Source organism: Cyanistes caeruleus, chromosome 6 (genome assembly GCF_971803275.1).
Source record: "Cyanistes caeruleus chromosome 6, bCyaCae1.hap1.1, whole genome shotgun sequence".
Classification (NCBI taxonomy): Eukaryota; Metazoa; Chordata; class Aves; order Passeriformes; family Paridae; genus Cyanistes; species Cyanistes caeruleus.
Window position 1 is genome coordinate 64404697 of NC_141706.1, and position 24964 is coordinate 64429660.

Consider the following 24964-nt stretch of genomic DNA (forward strand, 5'->3'; position numbering starts at 1 on the left):
GCCCCATCATAGGTATTTATGTGGCACCAAGCACTGGCCATGCCAGGTCTGGGTTCCAGACGGCTGCAGACCGAAATGAGCAGTCTCAGGAACAGAGATGATTATTTTTCCTGTCTTTCTGGGTGCTCCAAGTAATTTATACAGTTCCATATGTTCCTTGCTAGCTCCCCTTCCCTCTCCCAAGCAGCAGTGAAGCTCCCACCATCAATCTGTGCCTAACTCAGGTTTCTGTCCCTCGTGAGGGATGTGCACTCCCTTTGGAATTGCTTCTTTTTTACCTAAGAGATTGTTCATGGTTGCATCTTAATCCTGGAGCAGACTCATATTTAATCAGGTTTGTCTTGTCAGAGGGAATTCTGCATCCTGTCTGTGAGCAGTGGTGATCTCTCTGCCAGCTCAGGGTGACATTTGCTGTTACAACAGCAGAGCAGCTCCCAAGAGGGGACAATTCACATCAGAGATGGCTTTTGCTCCTCCTCACATCTAATTCCAAGGTGTTTTGGGCAGTGTGTCTCTCTAACATTCCTTCTTTCTTCAGCCTGCTTGCTCCTTGCTCAGCCCTGTGATCTTGGTCAGTGGGACCTTCCAGGAGACACAAACCTTGGACAAGTCTGAGCCCTGTGGCCCTGACCTACCACCCTTTTGTGCTCTTCCCTTTTCCATCCAGCACAAGACTGCTGTGCCCTTGGCAATGAGGCCAGTGTGTTTCAAAGGGAGGACAGGAACAGTGTGTCTGCTCCGTGAACTGGGATGAGGGGATTCCAGCCACGGAGCATGAGCCCCTGATGAGCTGGAGCCACCTCAGCTCTTGTCCTCAAAGCAGAGATCAAGGCTAAGGGAAGGGAACAGAGACGAGGGCAGTGGTTGGAGGGATTTAAAAACACCCCTGGAGGGATTTAAAAGCTGTATGGTGTGGCACTTGGGGACACGGGTTAGTGGTGCCTTGGCAGTGCTGGGGGAATGGTCGGTCTTGATCTTTGAGAGGCTTTTCAAAGTAAACAGTCCTATGATCTGATGAGTAAATCAGAAGATTGGAGGGTGTCTTGGTGATTCCCAGCTCTGCTGTCAGAAACAGGTGACACAAAACTGTTGCTCACAATAATCAGGCTGATATTTTACCCTGACATTTTTTTGTTGGAGTGTATCAGGAAACAGCAGCACTAAAACATCCTTGGATACATTACTTTGAAATACCAGCCCTTCCACAAAGTTTATGCATTCTGTGTCAGAGGAAGACTAAGCCCATTTATTACCAGGCCTTAAGTGCTGCCTCCAGGGGCTGGGGGAGGATTTAGAGGCATTTTCTCAGTTTTGGCTCTGCCTTCCCTCTCCCTGCCCATGGAGAGGTTGGAACCCCATCAGACAAAGAATTAAACTGAAGTTGCTGGCTATTGCAGTGAGGAGTGAAGAGATCCTGTCCATCCACGGCATTTCTGCTTCTTTTTCTTCAGTTTGGAGAGAGTTGGCATGCAGGCATGGAGAAATCATCTGCCAGGTTGTGGGAGGAAAGAAGGAATTTTGGTCACCATGGCTGACATGGTTGGTGTGAGAGGTCCCAGTGACTGGGGAAACTTTCTAATGGATGCAGGGATACATGGGTGAATCCAGGTCTGAGGGCTGCTGCCAATCCTGCCTGCCCTAATCCCCACTACCCTGCTAGGCAAATATTCCCTGAAGTACCTGCAAGGAGGATTCAGCAGCTTCTCTGGTGGAAGCATCTGTGGAAGACTCCCTGCACGGCTCAGGTAGGGGGGTCTTGGGTGATGTCTGTGCACACAGAGCATTAGGGAAGGTTTACTAAAGGGAACCCTTCACCAAAAGGGCTTTCAAGATCTGAAACAGGTTGCCCAGATTGTGTCACCAGGCCTGGAAGTGCTCAAAAAACATGGATATGATTTAGTGATGAAAATGGTGGTTGGACTTGATGATGTTTGCCACCTTTTCCAGCGTTAATGATTCTATGGAATTCTCCCTCCTTGGCTTGCTGGGCAGCACAGAAGGGCAGCTGCAGCAGCACCAGGCTCCTGGACTTTCCCAGCACAGGAAGACTCCTTCCAAAAGCCTTTCTGCTGCACCTCCAGTTGCTCTTGTCAGCCCAAGAAAGCCAAGTTGGGAAACTCAGGCACGTGTCTGAGCGTTTCTGACCTTCCCCAGCTGTCTGCCTCTATCCATCTGTTTGACACATCCTTTAAAGTTAGGATATGTCTGCCTTGGAACATGACTTTGCATTTACTGCTCCAGGTAATTTATCTTGAGGTTTTTTTTTACCTGGATTCAAGGATAGGGTCCATTAGCCTGCTCTGTGCTCTGAAGGCTGGGCTGCATCTGCTGCCCAAGCTCCATCTGGCTTCCTCCAGCGTGGTGAGGCAGGAATCCTTCTGGGCTGTCAGCTGCCTTGGGTTGCCTGTCCCCTGGCCTGTCAGCCCTGCTGGAATGTAAATCAAAGTGTCTTTGCTCTCTCTTTAATCTGCAGTAATCCTTGTCCTTTCCCACCCCTGCAGTTCCAGTGTACACACGTGTCACTTCTCAGTGTGCTTTGCCTCTTCTCCCACCCTTCAGTTTCTACATGTCAGAAAACTTGGCTCCATCTAGACACAGGAGATGGTTTGGAGCCCCTCTCTCCCTGTGGATTTTGGCAGTCACTTAGCTTGATTGAAGAACACAGGCAGGGCTGTGCCATCCCTGGGTGAGAGTTACTCATTTTTCCTTTGTGTGCCTCTCTGGGTGGCCTTTGCCGTGTAAAAAGAGGCTTGTCCTTATGTTGGAGGAATCACATTTATTTCCTAATAGTGATCTATACTGCAGTGCAAAAATCTGTCTGTTTTCATGGCATTCAGAAAATGGAGAGGGGAATGTGGAGGTTCATCAGCCTTGAATTGCCTCTGTCCTTCTGGGGATTTATGTCAGAGGCTGATCTTTGGGGTTAAAATGTTGGCCCCGTGGCAGAGCTGGTGAGAGAAAAATGGAGCAAAAGAGCTTTTTGCAACAAGTAGCAGGGAGACAGAGGGTAATTTTAAAATGTTCCTTCCTAATGAGAATGTAGATTCTCAACTTGGACAGTGCAAACCAGAAATGACTGATGCTAAACTTGTCTCCTCTCTGGTGTTCACTCGGATTAAGACCCCTTGAGAATCAAAGGAGATCCAAGTTATTTCCTGGAAGGATGCTCTCTCTCTCTCTGTAAACATAGTTATACATAAATATGTAGAAGTTCTGCTCTGCCTGAGAGTGAGTTAGGAACATATATTGGAAATAAGCAAATTGCTCAGATTTTTTGTCTGACAAATAAAATAATTACCTCAAACCTCCAGCGGTTGTTGTTTTGCAGAGATGCTGAGTATCAACATTAATCACAGACAGGGGTCGATATGGTGAGAATTACTGGAGGCTTTTGCTTTATTTTTTTCTTTTTTCACCCCCTTGTTTTTGAGTAATTCTAATCACAGCCTCATCTGAGCCTGGGCTGTAATAAAGGGTTTCAGCCAGGCTGCTCCCTGATAGCCTATCATTTATTTTAATATACCAGCAGCACCATCTGTGCTTGAGGCTTTATTAATGTGAAGTGAGGCTGAGAGGTTCTCCAGTCTGAGTCCTTTTTGAGGCTGTTTTTCCCAAATCTCTCTTTCCCCTCTGACTGCTCAGGCTGCCTTTCTCACTTGGGTGTGTGAATGGACTGGTTTTGCAGGAGTGGCTGCTCAGCCTTCTGTTTCTTGTCCCTGTTTTGTTTAGCACATGCTGTGCTGCTGTCACTGTCCCCTGAAGCTGGATGTGCTGTTGCACCCTCAAAGCAGCTTAGGGATGCCCAAGCTGAGGTGATCCAGAGGATGCCCCAAGGTCCCTGTCAGGAACACAGCCCAGGAAGCCACCCCTGGCACATGTGGCATCTTGGTGACCCTCCTGTGCTTCTGCTGTGGGTGCCAGTTATTCCAGCATTTCCTTCTGCACACTTTGGGACAGGTCTAACACCAGCAGAGGATTTCCAAGACCCCTCAATGGCTTTGGTGTGTGCTTTGGTTTAGGACTGAGGAGGGATCTCAGTGTCTGCCCTTCCAGTCCCACCAGAAGCTGTTTCTTCCTGTGAATGAGGGAGTTTGCCCTGCTCAATCCTGGCTTTCCTTACACAAAAGCAAATTCAGGAAAATGATAAGATGGGGTTCAGTATAATCCTGTCAGTATTTTCCTGTCAGGAAAATAACTTCCTCGTGGCTTTTGTAATTTTCTGTATGTGTTGGGACTGGTGAAATACAGCCTCATTTGATTTTTTGGTTTTAGGGAGTGTTGGGTAGAGGGCCAAGTGCCATGTCAGACCTGGTGAGTGTCCTGAGGGAAGCAGAGCTTTCTGGTTATGTCTGCTCTCCCATAGCCAGAACATGTTCCTGTGAGTGCTGTTTCACCTCTTAAGTCACAGTTTGCAGTGACTCTGTGGTGAATCAACCCTGCTCCAGTACAGCTGGATGGACTTTTCCAACCTAAATAATCCTGTGATTCTTTAATTGCAGTCTGGAGCAGGAGAGGCAGGGAGTTAAATTAACTTTTGGTAGACTGAGGCAGCCAGGAGCATGTTTTGTTAAGGTGCATGTCTTATTGGAGCAGACAAAAGCTGGCAAAACTCAGCATTGCTCTGGTGAATGCTCTGGTCCCACAGCCTTGGGGCTGCAGAGGGATTCTCTGGGACTGGGAGCTGTTGTGCTTCGGGCTTAGCAGGGCTGCATCCCTGGCTCCTTGTGTCTGACTTCAGCCTCTGCATCCTGACAAGCTCAGAGCAGGAGCCACAGTGGTTGTTTGGCCCAGCTTCAATGTCTCAAACCGTGGCAGATCACCCCTGCCTGGCTGCAGGAGGACAGAAATGCAGGGCTTGGGGGGCAGCTCTGTGACTCCTTCCAATGGCACTGCAGGGGATTCTGTCCCCAGGGATGTCCCTGGAGCTGTGACTGCAGCTGGTGGGAGCTCCTGGCACAGTGCATGGACATAGCCTGGCACAGACAGCAGGACTTGATGATCTTAGAGGTCTTTCCCAGCCCTAATGGTTCCATGAGATGCTGCAGCACCACCCCTCAAACCAGAGCAGGCAACCCCAGTCAGAGTTATCTGCAGGAGGAAAAGCACATTCAGAGGTACTAATTGACAGCAGCAGTGATTAGTTATTAAGGTTTGCTTAGTCACTACTGTGTGGGCTCTGAAAATGAATATGAGGGTTTAAAGAAGTGGGACTTTCCGTTTTCTTAATATAATCTGGATGTGCTTCAAGCTCCTGCCAGCAGTTCCCATGGATAAATTATGTAGTGTGGGTGGGCAGGAGAGTTCCCCTGTCCTCATCTGCCTGGGATGAGCCAGGAGAGGTCTGCAGCTACCTGGCTTGCTCCTGAGGGTGCTGGAGTCCCCTCTGATGGCCTGGCAGCTCAGGTGTCTCCCTCCTCTGCTCTTCACTGCATAGAAATTAGACTGGATAGTATGAAAAAATTCTTTAATCAAGGTATTGTCCAGCACTGGCACAGCTGCCCAGGGAAAGGGTATTGGAGGGATTTAAAAGCTGTGGATGTGGCACTTGGGGACATGGGTTAGTGGTGGCCTTGATGATCTTAGATGGCTTTTCCAACCTAAACAGTTCTATAGTTGTGTGATTCTAAAAGCAGATTTCACTAACAGGGTTCCCAGGTGATGAGTGTTGGATCCATCCTGCCCTGTTCCCAACCCTGAGCAGGGAGGCAGAGATATTCCCCGTCTAAGATGTTCCCCACAGTCCCTCTGGGCTTGGGATGTGTGGGTGTTAATGCTCAGGGTAAATACATGGGGAAAAACAGGGCTTATTTTGCCTGGGTAAGTGTTTCTGAAAATAGTAGTGTTTCTGAAACCCTGGAGAAAATCCTAGGGACAGTCAAGTTCCAGGGGGAAATTGAGGCTGAGAGTTGTTTTTATTGTTAGTCCTGTAACCACAAGAGAGTGAATCTGAATGGCAAACTGGGGACTCTTGGCAAAGAGTAGGAATTAAAGCCTCTCTGTATGAGAGAATGGAGAGGATGATATAGTAGGATCCTGGAGGGATGTGGGGGATAAAGGAACTGAGAGAAAAATAACAACCAGCATTTTAACTCTGAATACTCTGTGCCATTCTGCCCCTCTGTGCATCTGGAAAGGGAAACAGCAGAGATGGAAAAGGTGTGAGGAAGAAGGAGGATCACCAAAAGGATAAATTAACATGGATAACCAGAGGATAAATGGATAAATGGGATTCTTTGCAAGGAATGACAGCAGAGATCTCGTCCAGAGCCCCAGGAAGATGTGCTGGGGGAGTGTTGCTGTGTGATGTGCCATCTGTCAACTTTTCCTAGAAAAATGTTCTTGGTCACTGCCAGCCTCACAGAGCCAGCATGACCTTTGGTCTGGCCCAAGCTGCCTCACCTGATTACAGTGAAAAGTGTTGCTTTTTCATGAGTCCTTGAGCAAATCACTTCCTCACCCTGTGCCTGAGTGCTGGTGTTCACAGGTGGGACAATTCCAGTGCTCTGTGGGGGCTCATTCTTTTAGGTTCTTTTGGGCAGATACTGACTCTTCTTTGCATGTTTGTAGGGTGTTTGTGTGTGTATGTGTGTGATCTCAGGTGGCCTTTCAGCTCTCACAATAATAGAAATTAATAACAAGAAATTCAATCTCTTCCTCCTGTACTAGATTTTGCTCATTAAATGTTCACAGTTGCTGGGACAAATTGAAGCCTGGTAAGTGGAAGGCTGGGACTGGATCAGCAGTGAATTGGTGCAGGCAGGAGAGTGAGGAAGGGAAGTATCAGGTCTGTGTTTGCCTTTCTCTGGGAGCCTTCAGAGATGGGATGTGGAGCTCAGCTGATGCAGTACAACCCTCCTTATATTTCCTTCCTTTGGCACGAGGTTCCTCTTACAGCCCTTAACCATGTGCTGGGGACAGAAAAGCCAAAAACTCTCTGGCAGGGAGCTGTGACTCAGGAAGGGAAGGGACCTTCCAAAGCACTTTCAGTGTCTTCCAAATTCACCAGGCTCCACATAAAACATTTTTATACTGGAATCAGAGATGTGACCTTGTCAATAACTTAACTGAGGGGCCAAAGACAGGCAGCTGAGTACATCCTGTGTCATCCCCTTCCCTGGATGAGAACTTTGCCTGTTTTCTTTTGTGATCAGGCTGCCCTGCAGTTGCTGTCACTGTTGGACTGAGTTAATATCTCTCTTGCATGATCTTATCTCATGTCTTCAAGGCAGAAAAGCTGGTGCAATAGCACAGAAAGTCGTGGCATTTCCAGCAAGGCACCAGGTTTGCTTTGCTCAGCTTCCCAGGGTCTTGCTTGCTGTTCCCCAGATACCAAATGGAAACTTTCCTGAGTGTATAAATTACCTGTGGATTCCCAAAGCTGCTTATGGGTCCCACAGCACACAAGGAAATGCATGGACCGTTGCTCCTTTGGTTTTGGTAGTTCTGTTTATCTCTTTAAAATGGACTTTAAAAATGAGACTTCAGCTCCTGCACCCCTTTGGGTTCAAGGAAATGTGGACAAAAAGCATTTCTCAGTCTGGAGAGATTGATTAATCGGGGTGTTGTGATGAACTGGTTTGAGTCAACAGTTCTTTGGGCCTGTCAGTCAAACCTGTAACTAGGCTGGATCAGTAATTGCCCAAATCTGTCAAACATATTCACAATATTACAGGGTAAGGCCAGTAAACTACTTCTCATGTTTAGGACTAAATCAGAAGTGCTCTGCAGTTTCATTGTTTTCTGTACCTACAGAGAATTTCAGATTTCAGGTGGCCCATCAAGGTTTTGTTTGTGCTGTGGAAAAGGCAGCTTTTCCCCTGGGAACTCCCTGTGCACAGTATTTGCAGTTAAAAACAGAAAAATTGCAGCTACTTCTTCAGAAGAGTAAGGAGAGATTTTGACAAGCTCAACCTTTTTCCTTACTAATATTTGTTATTCTTGCAGCTAAGGTAAGAACAGTTCACCTGTGAATTATAGAATCTCATCTTGTTTCAACCCATGGGCACCTTCCATTAGACCAGATTGCTCCAAGCCCCATCCAAGCTGGATTTGAACATTCCAGGAGTGGGGCAACCACAGCTTCTCTGGGCAAGCTCTACCAGTCCCACACCACCCTCAGCATCAAGAATTTTTCCCTGACATCTCATCTAAGTATCTTGTCCCTTAAAACCACAGTGCGATCAGGCTACTACAAAAAATGAGTTTAAAAGTGTCCTCTGCTTATTTCTTCCTTATGGTTTGTCAGTGACTTCTTTCTGTGTCTCTCTGCAGAGTTTATCTTCCTAGAGGGTTGAGAGCACCCTTGTCAAGCCAACAGAAAATTTTCTGGCCCATTTGGTGGTCCTTGGAAAGCAAGCAGTACCAAGTGGCCTTCAGCACTTAGACCATAAACACTTGCTTCTACTTTGAAGGCAGACTGACCTCTGAGGCTTTATCCAGATAATGTTGTGAAGGTTCTCTTGCATCAAATTGTTTCTTCATTATTTGAACAGATGATGGCAGCAAAATCAGGAGTTGACTCAGAGATACTCAAAATATCTTCCTAGAGCCACATCATGTCACTGTCCTAATCAGAGAGTGGGCTCTGAGCTGTTCCAATCAGGGTAAAGCCCTTTCAGGGTAAGTAAATTGTTACTGATTATCTTAATCTGCTTGGAGAAGCTCCAGATCTCTTCATTTCTGAGCAGAAGGAGGGGAGAATGCCCCAGTGCTGGGTGTGTGTTTGGGACAGCAGCAAACCCCACGGGCACTGGAGGCACACAGGAACAGTGCTCTGTGCCAAGTGTGAAGCAGATGGGAAGTGTGGATAGCAGAAGATCCAAGGGTAAATCAGCCCTTTCACTGCAAGGCCATGCAGAGCTTGTCTGGGAGGTGATGATGATTTTATAAAGTTCAGTGGGTGGCAGCAAATTTCGCCAAGATTTTAGGGTATTAATTTGTCTGCAAATCCTCACCCATAATTGTTAATAGGTGCTGCAGAGAAAAGAGAGGTTTTTCTTCACAGCAGCCCCTGGAACAGCCTCTCCACTGCAATCAAACAATATGTGAGGACCTAGGGTACAAGACCAGAGGGATATGGAGGTAGAGCTAGTGCTTAGTTTGGTGTTTACCCTCTCAAGCCAGGGCACCTCTCTCAGGTGTAGATAAAATCTGAAGGAGAACCAGGAGCTGCAGACTCCAGGTGATGGCCAGGCACTGCTCCAGTTTGCTGCTGAGTCCCACCAGTGCTGTTTTGCACCATCAGCCCCATGAAACCAGATTTGTTTGTCTGGGGGTTGAACTTGGTCTTGTGCCCTTTTGAAATGCAGATCAGAAGAAGCCAGGTCCTACAACAGCCCACACCTTGAATCTGCCTATCTAGACATAAATCAAAATTGCTCCTCTCCAAAGAATTTCCCTTCAGTTTTTTAAAGTGTTTGAAATCAGCCAGTTTCCCCCATGCAAGCTAAAAATGGAGCTGCCTTCTCCACCTTTTGGTCTGCCCAGTTTATTTGTAGCTCCTTCATTTGGATAGACCAAGGTAAGCCATGTTCTGCCTCCTGCAAGAGTTTTTGTCTGTCAAACTTGCTTTCTTCTCATCCAGCATAGGCTCAGTGAAACCTTTTTGTTTGATTGCCATCATCAGGTGTCTGGGTCATTATTACTGAGAAATACCCACAGAATTATACCTGTGCTGAAGATGTTTGCAGCTTTTCCCTCTGTTTTCTTTGCTGGCTTTGTGTCTCCATTTGGCTGTAAATAGAATCAGAGAACCACAGGATGGCTTTGCTGGGAGGGGACCCTGAAGAGCATCAGTTCCACCCCCTGCCATGCCCAGGGACACCTTCCACTATCCCAGGTTGCTCCAAGCCCCATCCAACCTGGCCTGGAACACTGCCAGGGATGGGGCAGCCCCAGCTTCTCTGGGCACCCCGTGCCAGGGCTTTCTCACCCTCACAGGGAACAGTTTCCTCCTAATATCTAATTTAGCCCTGCTGTCTGTCAGTGTGAAGCCATTCCCCCTTGTCCTGTCCCTCCAGGCCCTTGTAAAAAGTCTTTTTCCACCTTTGCTGTCAGCTCCTTTCAGGCACTGGAAGGCCACAGTGAGGTCACCCCAAAGCCTTCTCTTTTCCAGGCTGAACAAGCCCAGCTCTCCCAGCCTTTCCTCTCAGCAGAGGGGCTCCAGCCCCCAAATCATCTTGGTGGCCTCCTCTGGACTCCAGCAGGTCAATGTCCCTCCTGTACACCCCAGAGCTGGATACAACACATCCTGTCACTGCTGTCAGCTTTGGATTCCCAGTCAGCAGATGAAGATGCTTGTTTATATTAGAGAACTGTTGTGAGTGCAATTAATAAAGCTGCGAAGCTGAAAAGTAGTTGAAGAGCTAAATATCATTATATAATGAGACCTCCTTCCCAGTAAATGATGTGAAAAATGATTTCTTGCAAAGAATAACAAATTGCTGTGGCTTTTTATCCTAATTGTAGATGCTTGATTCTAATTTGTTGTTTGTCATTTCCATGTAAATGAAGAGTCTTAGCTATAATTACCACATTTATGGCAAACAAGATACTATCATTTTCCAATGCTCACGAAGCACTGGCATGTTTAGAAATAGAAGAACTGAATAATTATCCCCCTTGTGCAGCTCTAGGGAGGGGTCTACAAGTCACTGTATCCAGCTCTGTGTGCCAAACAAGTCTTGCTCAAAGGCAGCTGATGCCATTAACTCTCTTCTATATTTGGGGAGCCAACTCAGAGACATGAAGTGACTTTCCCAGTGCACTCAGCAGTGCTCCAGCTGCCCAGATCCCTCTGGACAGCATTTTCTTGTCTTCAGTGTCACAACAGAAAAGATAGCAGAGCCATTGTTTTGGTTGGCACTGGATTTCCTGGTTTGTCCCAGTTATCCCAGTTCAGAGCAGCTGTGGCTGCCCCATCCCTGGCAGTGTTCCAGGCCAGCTTGGACATTGGGGCTTGGAGCACCCTGGGATGGTGGAAGGTGTCCCTGCCCATGGCAGGCGGGTGGAACAAGATGGTCTTTAAGGTCCCTTGCAGGCCAAACCATTGTGTGACTCTGATGATTCTCTGCTCCACCAGAATCTGCCTTTTCCCTTGCACAGTTCCCAGTGTGTGCAGTCATAAATCAGAGTGCTGAGGCTTCTGACCATGGGAGGCTGTGCAGCATCACTGACCTGACCCCACACCATAGGCTTGGGATGAGCCCACATCTGTGTGAGCTTCCTCCACAAAGGCCTCGTTGTGACACGAGCCCAGAGAGTGTAATGTCCCATGGAGATGGCAGTCCCCAGTCAGGAAAGGGCTGCAGGATGTCACAGTGACAAAATATGAGGATTGTCCTGCTGGCTTTCATCCCATCCCAGGCCCTCTGCTCCTCTGGCACCAGGCTGCTGCCAGTGTTGGGCACAGCATACAGTGAGGCCAAAGCCTTTGCCTGAGAGGTGGCTCCAAAAGCACCTCAGAATATTCCCCTGAGCCTTTTCCCCTGGGAAATCATTTTAAGGCAGCTGCCAGATTCTGTGGGGGGCCTGCCAGCAGCAGGGAGTGAGCACGTGTCCCCTGGAGGGGCTGTTTTCTCCTGGGAATGGATCCATCACCCTGGTGCCTGTGGAGGGATGATTCCTGTAGGCACCAAGCAGCCTGGAAGGACAAGAAGGATGTCTGATTGATGTTTCATTTCAGCCAGTGCTGTAGGAACACTTCCTGATGCATCAGATCCTGGTGCTTGGCTTCTGCTGGGGCCTGCTCTTAAACGATGGCCTCAGGGCCGTGCCAGGGCCCGTGCCCGTGCTGCAGGGTGGCACTGTTCCTTCCAGGAGCATTGCTGCCAGGGAATTCTCATTCCCAGCACTTTGGCTCCGTGCCCTGTGCCGTCACCTCCCTGTCTGCCTGGCTTCCAGGCACGGAGCGTTTCCTGGAGCTCAGAGCCTCAGCAGCAGCCTGCAGGTACCTGGCTCTCCTGTGACCTTCCTGCCCTCCAAGGAGTGCTGGAATTCCTGGACTTTTCCAGGGATCTTAGGGGATAAAATCTGCCACTGACTCAGCCATTTGTGGACAGAGGAATAAATCACTGGCAGTGTAAGCCCACTTTAAAATCACTGTGCAGCTCCTGAGATCCTGCTGTGTCCATGTTCTCTCCTCACTTGGTTTCTTTTGCCCTTTGCTCATTCCCTTCTACCTCTGTCATTTTCTGAGGGCCCATTCCCATAGGTGTACCTGGAATGTTTAAAGAAGCTGGGAATAGTTTTGGCAGAACTGCCAGAGGACAGGGTTAGATGGGATATTTGGAAGAAATTCTCCCCTGTGTGGATGGGGAGGTCCTGGGTGCCTGGAGGAGCTGTGGCTGCCCCTGGATCCCTGGAAGTGTCCATGGCCAGACTGGATGGGTCTTGGAGCCACCTGGGAAAGTGGAGGGTGTCCATGGCAGGGGGTTGGAACAGGATGCTTTAAATAATGGCATCCTAAAGAACATTTGTTCCCCAAAAATCTCCTTCTACTGTGATTTAGTATTTGTACTGTCTTAGCTCTCAGAACATCCCACACAGATGGAGGTGTTACAGTAGGGGCTATTAAACTATGAAGGAAGAGGCTGTGACATAAGGAAAAGAAACACAAGTGACCAACTAAGCCATGATCTATTGTATCGTTAATATTCCCACAGCAAGGATGCAAAATGGAGTAAGAGATCAATTTACTTGCCCATAGTTATACAAGAAGTCAGGGACAGCTGTCAGGAACTTTAAGGCCCCATTTGGTGTTTGATCACAAGAAAATCGAATCACAGTGGGAATTGATGCTCAGTTCTGGATGCAGGGGGAATGTGGGATAAAACTTGTCCTGTTAGCAAACATAAGCAAGTTCATTTTCCTTTTGGGACTAACACTGGATAATGCTGCTCTTCCCAAGTATTTGCAGGAAAATGAGTCTCTGTGATAATCAGACTTTATTTTTAGCATCTAATCGATGCTCAGGGCTTTGTGGTTTAATTACTGGAATAATTGTTTGCTGAAAACACAGTCTAATACCTGTTTTTTCCTTCAAAGGTCAACTCCATCATTTTTGTTTCCAGCCATTTAGTCCTTTATTGATCTTTATGTCATTTCATGGGGAGTGCTGCATCTTGACAGAGGAAATAAAGGCCAAAACTTGAAATAAGAAAAATAAAATCTTTTTCTTAAACACAAAAATAGAAAATCCCCTATTTCAGCCCTTGCTGCTGGCAAATCCTTCATAGTGTCTCCAGGAAATAGGATTTTGAAAACTACTTTTGTTCTTTATGGAAGGAAAAAAGCAAACCAAGATTCTTTTCCAATCCTGATTAGTATCAGACATAAACTGAAGCACAAAAAGAAATTTTGCAGCATAGCTGCTGATCCTTTAAAGTAGATAAGGCCGTGGGCTCTGTCAGGAGGGCAGGAAGATCTCTCTGGTTTGCATTTGGAGAGGGCTGAGTGAGAAATGCCCTCTCCTCTCAGTACAGGGGAGTGTCACGTGGCTTCAGCTGGAGATTTGGAAGGTATTTAATCAAATTACAGCCACCACCGTTTTGCTGCTGTGAGATGCTGTTGGAGCAGAGGGATCCATGAGGTGCTCTCCACCTGCAGCATCTCCACCTTTTCCACTCCTCCCGTCACTGAGACCTGACATTTAGTTTTAATTTGCAAAAAATCTATTCTGGGAGGGGCTGTTGGGCTATGGAGCAAAAAATAGGCTTGGTGAAAAATGGGCATTATAAGGTAGCACAGGACCAAATTCCATCTTGTGCTTTTTAATAAATATAAAATATTTTAAAATAAATACATTTATATTATATTATATTATATTATATTATATTATATTATATTATATTATATTATATTATATTATATTATATTATATATATTATATAGAATATATATTGTATTTGTCCTAGTTTAGGGCAAATTTGGGAGAGAACCTCCAAATGGAGGTTATAATATATATAATAAATTTTTTAAACTATAACTATAACTGTAAATATAACTATAACTATAAACATATTTATAACCCTAACTATTTATATTTATATTTATATTTATATTTATATTTATATTTATATTTATATTTATATTTATATTTATATTTATATTTATATTTATATTTATATTTATATTTACCATGGAGCCTGCTGGCAGGAGCAAGGAAGGATTTCTCTTCCAGGGCAGCATCCTTGGCTGCTGTAAATTGGGAGGTGACAAACTGAGGATCACAGTGGCCTCAAAGCTGCTCCAAAAAATCATCCAGTAGGGAATCATGGAATCACAGAAGAGTTGGGACTGGAAGTGACCTCGAAGACCCTCTCTGTTCACACCTCTGCAGGGTGGGCGGGGACACCTTCCACTAGCCCAGGTTGCCCCAAGCCCCATCCAGCCTGGCCTTGGCTGCACTTGCTGGGGAAGGAAATGTTTCCCCTCAAGGCATCACCCTGTAAATCGGCAGAGCCATTAAATCTGTTGGATTTATAGTCTGTTGTATTGTACTTCTTGATAACTTTACCAAATTGTAACTGTTTAGACCAAGATTATTCCACCGTGCTTGTCCCAGACTTTTTAAAAAACACTTTGGCTGAAGAAGTCCACCTGCTCCAGTGGATAAATAATGGGAAGAATAAACCATTAATAATTTTTTTATTGGAGACATCTGAGAAAAAAATATTTGTACAGCAAAATTTTAGAATTGAGAGTGCAGGGATCAGAAAAACTCTGATAAGAGGTTTATCAGGGATTTGGAAAAAGCACTGGAAAAGCCTGGAAAGCATTCTGTAATAGAATTTGGCTCTTCAGCTGCTGCTTCTAGGTAGTTCTGTTTGGATAGTGGTAGGTAAATAGCACAGAGATGCCACCTTAAAAAGCTTATTAAAGCTGCAAAGTCAAGGCTCATATTTTTCATCTTCAGCAGGATACAGCTTTGATGAGGAGCCTCCAGGGGGACCTTAGAGCCCCTTCCAGGGCCTCCAGGGGCTCCAGGAGAGATGGAGAAGGACTTCAGACATGGGCATGAAGTGACAGGACAGGAGGGAATGGCTTCAAACAGTCAGAGGGCAGGGTTAGATGGGATATTGGGAAGGAATTCATAGCTGTGAGAATGGTGAGGCCCTGGCACAGGGTACTCAGAGAAGCTGTGGCTGCCCCTGGATCCCTGGCAGTGCCCAAGGCCAGGTTGGAGGGGTTTGGCACAGCCTGGGATGGGGGAATCTGTCCCTGCTCATGGCAGGGGCTTGGAACCAGATAGGTTTTAAGTTCCCTTTAACCCAGCCCAGGCTGTGATTCTCTGAAAACTGGTGAATCTGGACATTTTCAGCAGAGGAGAACCCCATGAGCTGAGGCAGGGTGGATTCTCTCTGCTGGTGACTCCTGTGTTGCTCCAGGAGCTGTGCCAGGGCAGAGGGAGGGAGAAGCTGATCCCACGTGTGCTCCAGCATGGAAATTGCCATTTCCATAAACAAAGTTTGCATTTCCTCTCCCAGAGCAGACACAGCTTTTGAGTGCAGTGTGATCCAGTAAATATTTAATCATACAACAAATTGTGACAGCCAGTTCTCAGCAGCGTCCTGCGGATGCCTTTTAGGATAATGGGAGGTTTTGTACCTTGGCTTGGTTTTAACATCTTGTGCCTGTCTGGGGCAATTGAGGGAGAAACAAATAGTGTGTAGATGTCAATATGTGTTCTGAAGGCCCCACAGAAGAGCTGAGTTCACAGAGAAATGCCAAGGCACAAGGGCAGTGCTTTTGCCAGCTTAAGCAAGGGGCTGCTCACTGTGGACAGAAAAAGTGGAAAACAGCTTAAAAAATGCAAGGGAAAAGGAAAAGGAAGAACCAGACCTAATGCCACAGGGAACAGAGTGTCAAAAGGGTTGGTAAGGTCAGGGAAGGAGTTGACAAGCCCATTTTAGGTCCTGCTTTCTGGGTGAGTGTGGTGAGTTGTCTCCCCATCTCCATTTCTTTTCCAAGAGATTTGTGGCAGTCTTGGGTTGCAACCAGGCTTGGACAGGCAGGGAGAAGAGTGAAATGGAGCAGTTCAGGGACCAGACAGTGCCATGGTTGCTATTAAAGGTCACTGGGTTAATTCAAAGCTCACCCAAGCAAAGTTTTTATCTGAAAACATGAATGGTAATTGTCAGTTTGACATTTGTTTGATTATCCAGCTGTTCAAGTCTTCTCGAGTTGAGCAGTTCATGAATCAACATTCCCATCAGGTAGGTGTAGTTGTTCTGGAATTAAAAATATGCTGCCTTCCAGCCAGATGCCATTTTCTTTATTATTTATTTGTGCTAGTAAGTAAATTGAAAATTGTGCTTTTTTAAGGGAAAGGAGCTGATGCACCCTTGTGCCATTAAGTTGTCAGAGCTGAGCAGATGAAGCACGAAGCATTTCTGCAAAATTGTTCTCACAAGTCTCATTTGGGAAAAAAGTTCAAGCTGTAAGAGAAAGGGATGAAATCCATAATGGAGCAGTGCAGGTTGCTTGGTATATACAGACTGATTGAAAGTAATCAATCTTTTCCTTATTTTTTACACTTTAACCAGCTCTCCTTTGCTGAAAGAGTGCAGGTTTGGATTAGATATTAGGAAAAAATCCTTGACTGTGAGGGTGGTGAGGCCCTGGCACAGGTTGTCCGGAGAAGCTGAGGATCCCCCATCCCTGGCAGTGCCACATTTTCACCTGGGGGTCGTGGTGGAGAGTTATTAAAAGGAAAAGTGATGGATGAACCTTCATCAGTAGCAAGATGGAGTTCTGGAATGAAGCTGTAAGTGCTGGATTTGAAAACCAGGCAACATCTGCAGGGATGAGTGATAATGTGCCATGGAAAAACAGAATTGCTTTAACTGATGATTAAAAAGGAGGATATGATTAAAACAAGCTGATTAGATGAAACCAAAGTGACAAGACAAAGCAGCAGGCCATCCAAGAGGGGAGGGGGAGGCACAACTGATGGCAGTAGGGCATGAATTATTGATTGAAATCTCCACCAGAAGTCTTTGCATTTTCTTATCTGGGAAGGGAGAGAATGAATGAGAAGCGAACAGAATTATTAAGCAGCTTTATCATTGCATTGGAGTGGATAATTAAGCAATTAGGATTACTAAAAGTTGGCAAAGCAAGAGGCCCTGAGGACTTGAGCTCCTGATTTCAGAGGAGGGTGGAGAGGGAAAAGCCTTTGGTGAGAGATGAGATGGAGCCTTGTGGTGAGGCTGAAAGGCAGAGCTAGGCTCTGGCACCCAGTCCCCTGCAGCTGCCAGGACAGAGGGGGCACAGGAGACCTGGATAATGAAAAGGAACTCGTCTGAAGATGGACAATCCTTGGAACAGCAGCAGGGAGGGAGAGCAGGAGCCAAGGCCTCAGGATAAAAAGGGTCTGGACCCAGCTGAGTCCAGAGGAGACCACAAAGATGCTCTGAGGGCTGAAGACAGGCTGGGAGAGATGGGAGCATTCAGCCTGGAGAAGAGAAGGCTCTGGGGAGACCTCAGAGCACCTTCTGATTTTGGGACATCCAGTGCCATATTCCCACTGCTGTCCCCTCCTGAGTCTCCCACCTGCATCTGCCAAAACCTGAACTTCCCAAAGGGTTTTGCTCACAGGGAATTGTGACTGTCCCTTTGGGCCAGGTCCCTCCAGAAAGGACCACAGGCTGTTGCTTAGCTCTGCAAATGAGCCTCATTTCTTTAGCTGGCACCAGAGCATCTGAATAGCTGTACATTTTGAAGGGGAAAGCTGGGTAAAACTGACTAAAAATAGCACATTGCATCTGTAACTGTCTGAATTCATCCTGGGCTGCTCTGAGGCCGATGCCAGAGGACCATGCTCCTCCTCTGTGCTCCTGACTGGCTTAACCCTAAGCTATATGTTATTTAAAATTAATTTGCAGAGATGCAGACATTATATAAATCACTGAGGGAATGTCAGATTATGTATGTAATTTGCAGAAGTGCTCCACACTCATCTTACTTAGCTCCCCATGAAACCAAGGGATCAAAACTAAGCTGAGGCAGAGTTTGGACCAGTCACCATCCTGAAAGTGCCGTGGAAGATGAGCCAGCACTGCAGACACTTGTTACTAATTCACACCCAGAGATTCTTGCAATTTCTTCAGGACATTCAGCGATCAGAGAAAGGAGGAATAAAGGGGATGATGAAAAATACATGGGCTAGAGTATTTTTTACTAATTATTTGCTTGGCCTCATTGGCAAGTCACCTGGTGTTCTTGGAGAGTGCTGCATTTTCATGGGAAGGTGCCAGCCATAATGTTCCTCTCCCAAGACCAAGCCAGAATATTAATTATGGATTCTGTTGCATAATTAGAGTCTGAAGCCCAGAGTTAATTGGTGGTAGCTGTTTAGCATAGCTATCAATTCTACCTTGAAATGATGCTCTGTCTCCTGCCCCCACACACACGTGGTGTCCTCAGATGGGTAAATCACTGGAGCAGCTCGGTTTTGGTGACATGGTGGCTTGTGATTTCCTCCCAGGTGTTAGAACAGTGTTGTGCATTGGTGAGAAGTGAGAAGTGCTTGTAATTCATGGTAATCCAGTGCTCCTTGACTTGTCCTGGCCCCAGCCTGACAGGTCTGGGACCTTGGCTGTGACAGCTCCATGCTCTCTGCTCCTTTCTGATGCAGCCCTGCCAGGACCTTGAAGGGTTTCTGACCTCCTGCTGCCTGAATCTCATTAATGTGGGGCCACTGTCTTCCTCTAGCAGAGATCAGAGGCTGTGGCTGTATTAGAGCATCCCCTGGAGAGGCGCCTAGTCAGGGAGAAATCACCTTGGCTTGTTTTTCCCGTGGCCTGGGTTGATTCCCAGAGGCACCTGACGTGTTCTGCACGCCTGAAAACAAGGCTGTGTTTGATGGCAAACAAATGTGTAATAGCAAATAAAGATTTGTACTCCTGAGCTGGTGGGCCCCAGCAGGCGTGCTGCTGCTGTTCTGTGGAGCAGAGGGGAGCAAAGCCAGAATCTGTGTTCATTAAAAATAGGTGATGGGATATTCTTAGCTCAGCCCCTGCCTCTGCCTCGGCAGAAATACTCCGGAGTTAATTGCTGCCGTTGTTCAGCTGCAGGAAAGTGGGTCGGCTATTGATGAGATCACTGATCCCATATAATTGTTGGGAAAGATGTAAAAATAGGCTTTGTGCTCAGCTGGAGCTTGGGCACACACTGCAGGTGTCCCCCAGCCCTGGGTCTGCAGCTCTGTGGCTGAGCCACTGTCACCTCCTCCTGGCACTGTCACACCTGCAAACCCAGCCCAGGGCAGCCGTGGGTTTCCTTCCTCTCTGGGATTCTGCTGGGAGCGACATCCAGGCCATGCAGGCTTGGGCTGGCAGAGGAGGATTGTGGTGGCACCTTTATAAATTGAGTTTTTCATAGCTTAGCCTATGCAGGCCAGGACTAATGGTGGGAAGAGCTGATAAAACAAGACCTCTTGTCCTCTTCTAGTGCTCTGTGTGTCCCTCTCCTGGATAATTCATCTTTTTTCTCAGCTCTCCATCAGAGATAAGTGCACCTGTGCCTCTTCCACACGTGTTCACCTTCAGCCAATTTGGGTTCCTTCTGTTTGGAAGGTGTTGTGTTGCTAACACTTCAAAGGGACTATTCAGATCTCTTTGAACTTGTGTTCTATCTGAGACATAAAATAGGAATTTGCTATTTTATTTATTTATATCTATTGTTCTGAGGCACAAAATAGCCATTTGATATTTTATTTATTTATAATAATTGTTCTATCTGAGACATGAAATAGCCATTTGCTGCTGGCCTTCCCGTTTCCCCTCCACAAGGCTCCTTTCAGAAGGGCGCTCTGAGTGCTGCAGGTGCACGTGCAGGCACTGATATTGCTAATTCAAGCTTTGAAGGGACATTTTATAACAAAGCAGGCTTGGAAATCAGGTCTAAATCCATAAACTGTGTGTTACATTTGGGATTTAATGCACCCTGGAAGAAATATCCCTCAGAATGACATTGCTGCATCCAAGAATCCCCTGTGCCTTTAGCACTGTCCTCCTGGAGAGATGGGAATCCTTGAAAAAACACAGTTGCTGAGCCCTAAAAAACCCCCAACATTTAACTGTTTATTGCTTCTTACCTCTGAGCATGAAATTGTTAAAAATCCTGGTGGATCCCTGTGGGTGTTCTGCCCTTGACACCCTGGTGCCCTGTGGTGTCAGTGACTCCTGCACCCACTGCTGAGCCTTAGCAGCTCTTTGAGATCAGTGAATATTTCATCCCAAAGCACATTACAGAATTTTAATTCTCAGCTGTCATATTTCACAGGACTTATTTAACTGTTAGGAGAAGAAAGTCGCACTGCTGGCGGTATAAATTTGCTTGGTTTAGTGATTTAGCACCTCCAGTGCTATCCCAGCCCTCTGGAGGCTTCCCAGAGCAGGCAGTGGCTTTTCCAGAAAAGGAGGGGAATAAAAGGCAGTGAATAATAGATTTTTAGCCATCATTACAAGCTACACAAAGTACAGGGAAGAATATCCACACAGAGGAGGGGATAACTGCACTGTGAGGTTTTCTCCTGGTCACACGCCCCAGTGTGTGTATGAGAAGTGATGGTCAGAAACCCAAACCATGAAATACTGGTTTTTATCTTCCTTTTTCAATCACTCTGAAGATGTGAATTGCTAAGGCAAAGGTGAGCTACTTGCCTGCCAACTCACTCCAAGAGTTTCTTGCATTGATTTGCTGCATTTGCTTTTCTCATGAATGAGAAAAGAGGAAATCTGAGGTTCAGCCTTACCAGCTTGTCAATTTAATTGCTGTCTATTTTAATGTTACCACTATTGTTCGTTACTAATTAATAGAAGTAACATGATTACAGCTTTTATTTTTCCTTATTTTTCAGTGAGAAGCTGGATGGAGAAGCTGAAAGATAAGGTAGGAGGCTGAGAGTTTCAGTTCCTTTCAAAGCAAAGCCACTTTTACTTGCAGGAATAAATAAGTTCTTGTCAGTGCACTTCTTTATCTCTACACAGACAGTTGAGAAAGGGCTTAAAATTTTCTCTGGGAGGCAAATGAACCAGATGCTGCTGGTATAGAGTGGTGTGAATCCACAATAAATCCCTGATGGGTTGTAACTAAGGGCAGGAGGGACAGAAGTGTTTGATTGATTTCTCTGCACCAGAAAATGACCTTGTCAGATAACTTGAGTTACTTTCTTTTACTTCCCCTTACTTTACCATAGAATAGTTTTGGATGGAAAGGACTTTTGGAAGTCCATCTAGCCCAACCCCTCTGCACTGAGCAGGGATCTTCCACCAGATCAGGATCAGGTTGCTTAGGACCCTGTCCAACCTGACCTGGAATGTTTCCAGGGTAAAGAATTTCATTCCACCCCTTTTCCCTAAGTGCTAAGCTCAGTTCTGGATCCAAATCAGGAGGGTCTGGTGCTGCTCTCTGGTGAGAGGCTGCATGCCTTGCCAGAGCCTCTGGATCAGGCCTTTCCTACCTCCACGTGCTGCAAATCCCTGGAAGGACAATGATCAAACACAGTAAAACTGGCAAGGTAACAGACCCTGATCATTCCTCCCTGCCATCACAGGAGGCTGGTCCATGGGATCAAGAGCTGTGCCAGCCACAGGCAGTGATGGCTTTTTAAGCTCTGCTGCCCAGGAGCAAATATTGACATTTCAAAATGGTTGTGAAGCCTTCCAAGTGTTGTGCTGCTGACAGCAGAGCCATGAAGCTGGAAATGAGGTGACAGCAAGAACATTTCGTGACTCAACAGGCCTTGGGAATTCTTGAACAGGATCAGAGCCAGTAGAAACAAAAACCATCCCAAGGAGGGAGAGTGATCTCTGAAAACACAACTCTGAGCTTGGGCAAACTCACCCAACCAGCCCAGCCTTCCCACATGGTCCACACCAAATTTCAGCAGCACTTTCACCATCAAGTCAGAGCAGAGAAACAGGGTCTGGGTGTCTGTTTCCTAATGCTGGGGAGTGGGAGGGTTTAAGGCAGGTTCTGCCCAGCCCTTGTTGAGTTGCCTTTCTGCCTACACTAGGAGGGAGGCAAGTCTAGAGCGAGCTCTGCTCACAGCAGAGCTCCTTGGCCTGGGATTCATCCAGAGCAGATGCTGAAAGGACAGAGAATGGTTTTCCCAGTGAAGGTAAAGAGCAGCCAGAGGCTGGCTGTGTGCCTGCAGGGACTGCAGCATGCACAGGTCACCTGCTCATGCCAACACATGGCACAGCACGAGCTTGGGGACATCGGTGTCTTCTCACTGAAGCTGTAGCTCTCACATCTTTCCTCTTGTCACCTTGTTGGCCACCTCTGCCCTTCCCTGTGGCAGAGGGGCTGCATGTTCCTGTCTCCAGCAGAGCTCTGGAGAGTCTGAACTCGTGCAGGCAGACCCTGGTGTGGCAGTGCCCAGCACAAGCACTGGTGTATCTGAGGATCCACTGGTGTCCACTTCAGGGAAAGACTCCTGAGCCACCTCCCTCCCTTGGGGAACAGCAAAGCTTTCACCTGGCTCACATTCTTCCTTAGAAAAGCCCAGCAAAAAACACTCCCACTCCCAACCAGTTGCTGGTGTAGTGAATCACTTGCAAATGAGCCTGTTCACCCCATTCCCTCCTCTTCCTAGTTGAGTTTATCAGCACCAGTCTTTTTTGCCCCTCTCATTTGCCTCTGTCCTCTGTTTTATCAGCCCTCCATCCAGAAGAGGATTCCAGCCCATATCTGAGAGATATGTCCTTCCCTGTCCCTCAGGTGTGGGGGCTGTGGGACCAGGACTGTGGGTTGGGGTCAGATTCATGTCTGGTCTCCTGCAGTCTGTGCAAATGCTGCATTTGGTGTGGCAAATAATGGACATGAAGTTCCTCTGAAGTTCTCATGGTGTTATCTCAAAGCCCAGCAGGGCCAGGAAGGTCACAACCATGGATTTGGGTGTATTTAAAGCATCCCTGAAGAATCGAAATCTTCCCCATAAAGGGGTAAAAATGTAGCTTTGGCCTGTGAAATGGGGTTTTCTATCAAGAAAGTGCAGAAGCTTTCAGAAATTGGGCTGCAAGACACAGAAGGGCTGGGTTTGCATCACATCACAGGGTTTTGGGGTATAAAACATTGATCTGGGGGCTGGGGGGAACCTGTCAAAGGCCATGGGCTGGTCAGGCGTGATAAAGGCTCACAGACAGGCTGAGGAGCTCATTGTGATTTCTGATATGGAAACTCAACTGGGCAGCAGCTAAAAGCCATTTGCAGCCTCCCCTCACTGCCCATGCCCGCAGCAAAGTTCCAGAAATAGAAAACCTCATGCTGCACTAATTAGGTCACCCAATTAAGGCATCTTAATTGCCTCATGGAGACACAGCCTTCAGCTGTGTCCTCACTAACCTCTTTTTTCAGGAGCTGGGCTCAGGGATGCAGCCCCTTCCCAGCACCTGAGCTGAACAGGGGTTGGTTTTCTGGGAGGGTGTTCAGGGAATGGGAATGCATGGGAATGCAGTTTAAGATCCCTCAAGCTCTGGGAGCCAGACACGAGGCTGTTACTATGCAAAAAGCACTGAGTAGGATCTTGGGGGAGCAGAACAGCCCTCCTTGGCATTGTGCCTGCCCCAGATGAAAGCAGATATTTTCATTCTCCAGGTAAGTGTACAAAGGCAGGGTACTGCACCTGAATAGCTCTTTTATTTCCTCCCAGTCAGTGGGTTATGGAAGAGAGGTAATAGTGGTGTGTGTGCTATGTTGTATTTTAAAGGCACAGATGAAGACAAGTGGTTGTAAGTAAAGGGCTGAGGCTCGCTAGGAGCTGTCTGATGGTCCAGCACTGGTGCCTGTGTCCCTTGGCAGGTGTAAAATCTCTTCTGGGGGGTGTAGCAGGCAAAGGGTGAAGCTGTAGTGGCACAGCAGAGGATTCTGGTGCAGAGTGAGGAGAGGCAGAGCTGCAGAGGGGGGAGCAGGCTGTACCTGCCTCCCTTGCAGCACTGAGCCCACCAGCCCAAATTAGGTGAGGATTCTGAAGCAATCTGGCATTTTAAAGCTTATGCTCATTTCAGGCAGTAAAATATAAAATAACAGGCACTTGGGAATATTTTCCTAAGGATTTAAAGTGTTTAGATGTGTAGTTTTAGATTTGTCATGCTGTCTATATTGTATTTTTTTAATGGGCAGTGCAAACACAGAGATCCCAGCGATTGAATTAGGCCTGGTTAATTTTTCTGTGCTCCCCTTAAGGCCAGCTGAAGGTGTGTGTGCCCTCCCTCTGTGTCATCATCCTGCTGCCATGCAGGGGACCCCTTCCCATGCAAAGCCAAAGTGTTTAGCTCAAAGATTTGGAGCACAAAGCCAAGGAGGCCTTGGAGTGGCTCAAGATCACCTTCCTTTGGCAGCCAGGCTTTTCCTTCACACCTGCATCCCTATTGAGACACTTCACCCCAGCACTCACCCGAATTGTTCCCTCTCCTAAAGGCAGGCAAGCACTGCAGGGTCTCAGCTGTCAGTTTCTGTCAGGAAAAGCTGAGTTGTGGTGGTGACCAGCTGGCTCCTGGAGTGAAGCTTAGTCCTTGGAAGCAGGAATCATCCCTGGCAGGTGATGGGGACTCAAATCCAACAAACTTTGAGGAAATCACCTCAGGATGGATCAGTAGGGATATATTGCAGCCCTTGGCTGGTGGAAATGACTGAAAGGATGGCTTTGGGAGTGTTGCTCTGCTCCTCTCTTTTCCATTTAGGCAGGATACATGTCGGGGATGCTGGTTCCTGTGGGAGTTGGAATAGCCGGAGCCCTGTTCATCCTGGGAGCGCTCTACAGCATTAAGATTATGAATCGCCGGAGGAGAAACGGCTCAAAGAGACATAAAAGGAAGGTATGGAAACTGCCAGGGAAAGGTATGGAAACTGTGAACCCTTCTGGCTGTAAAGCTAACACAGCCTGGGCAGGGTCTGTCTGAGCTGGAGTGTCCGGGGCGCCTCCGCTACAGGATGGGGGCATCCGAATTCTCTTCAT

At 47.0% G+C, this 24964-nt stretch overlaps 1 protein-coding gene across 4 annotated transcripts in view; it reads left to right on the forward strand.

Moving 5' to 3' along the window:
- The window catches only part of ARMH4 (armadillo like helical domain containing 4), a 55384-nt gene that overhangs the window by 26289 nt on the left and 4131 nt on the right, over window positions 1–24964 (forward strand). For all 4 annotated transcript variants that reach the window (XM_023927319.2, XM_086894019.1, XM_086894022.1 and 1 more), the window contains exons 6-7: window positions 20864–20895; window positions 24690–24824. In XM_023927319.2, coding sequence (XP_023783087.2) covers window positions 20864–20895; window positions 24690–24824 — 167 coding nt within the window. The remainder of the gene's footprint in view (window positions 1–20863; window positions 20896–24689; window positions 24825–24964) is intronic.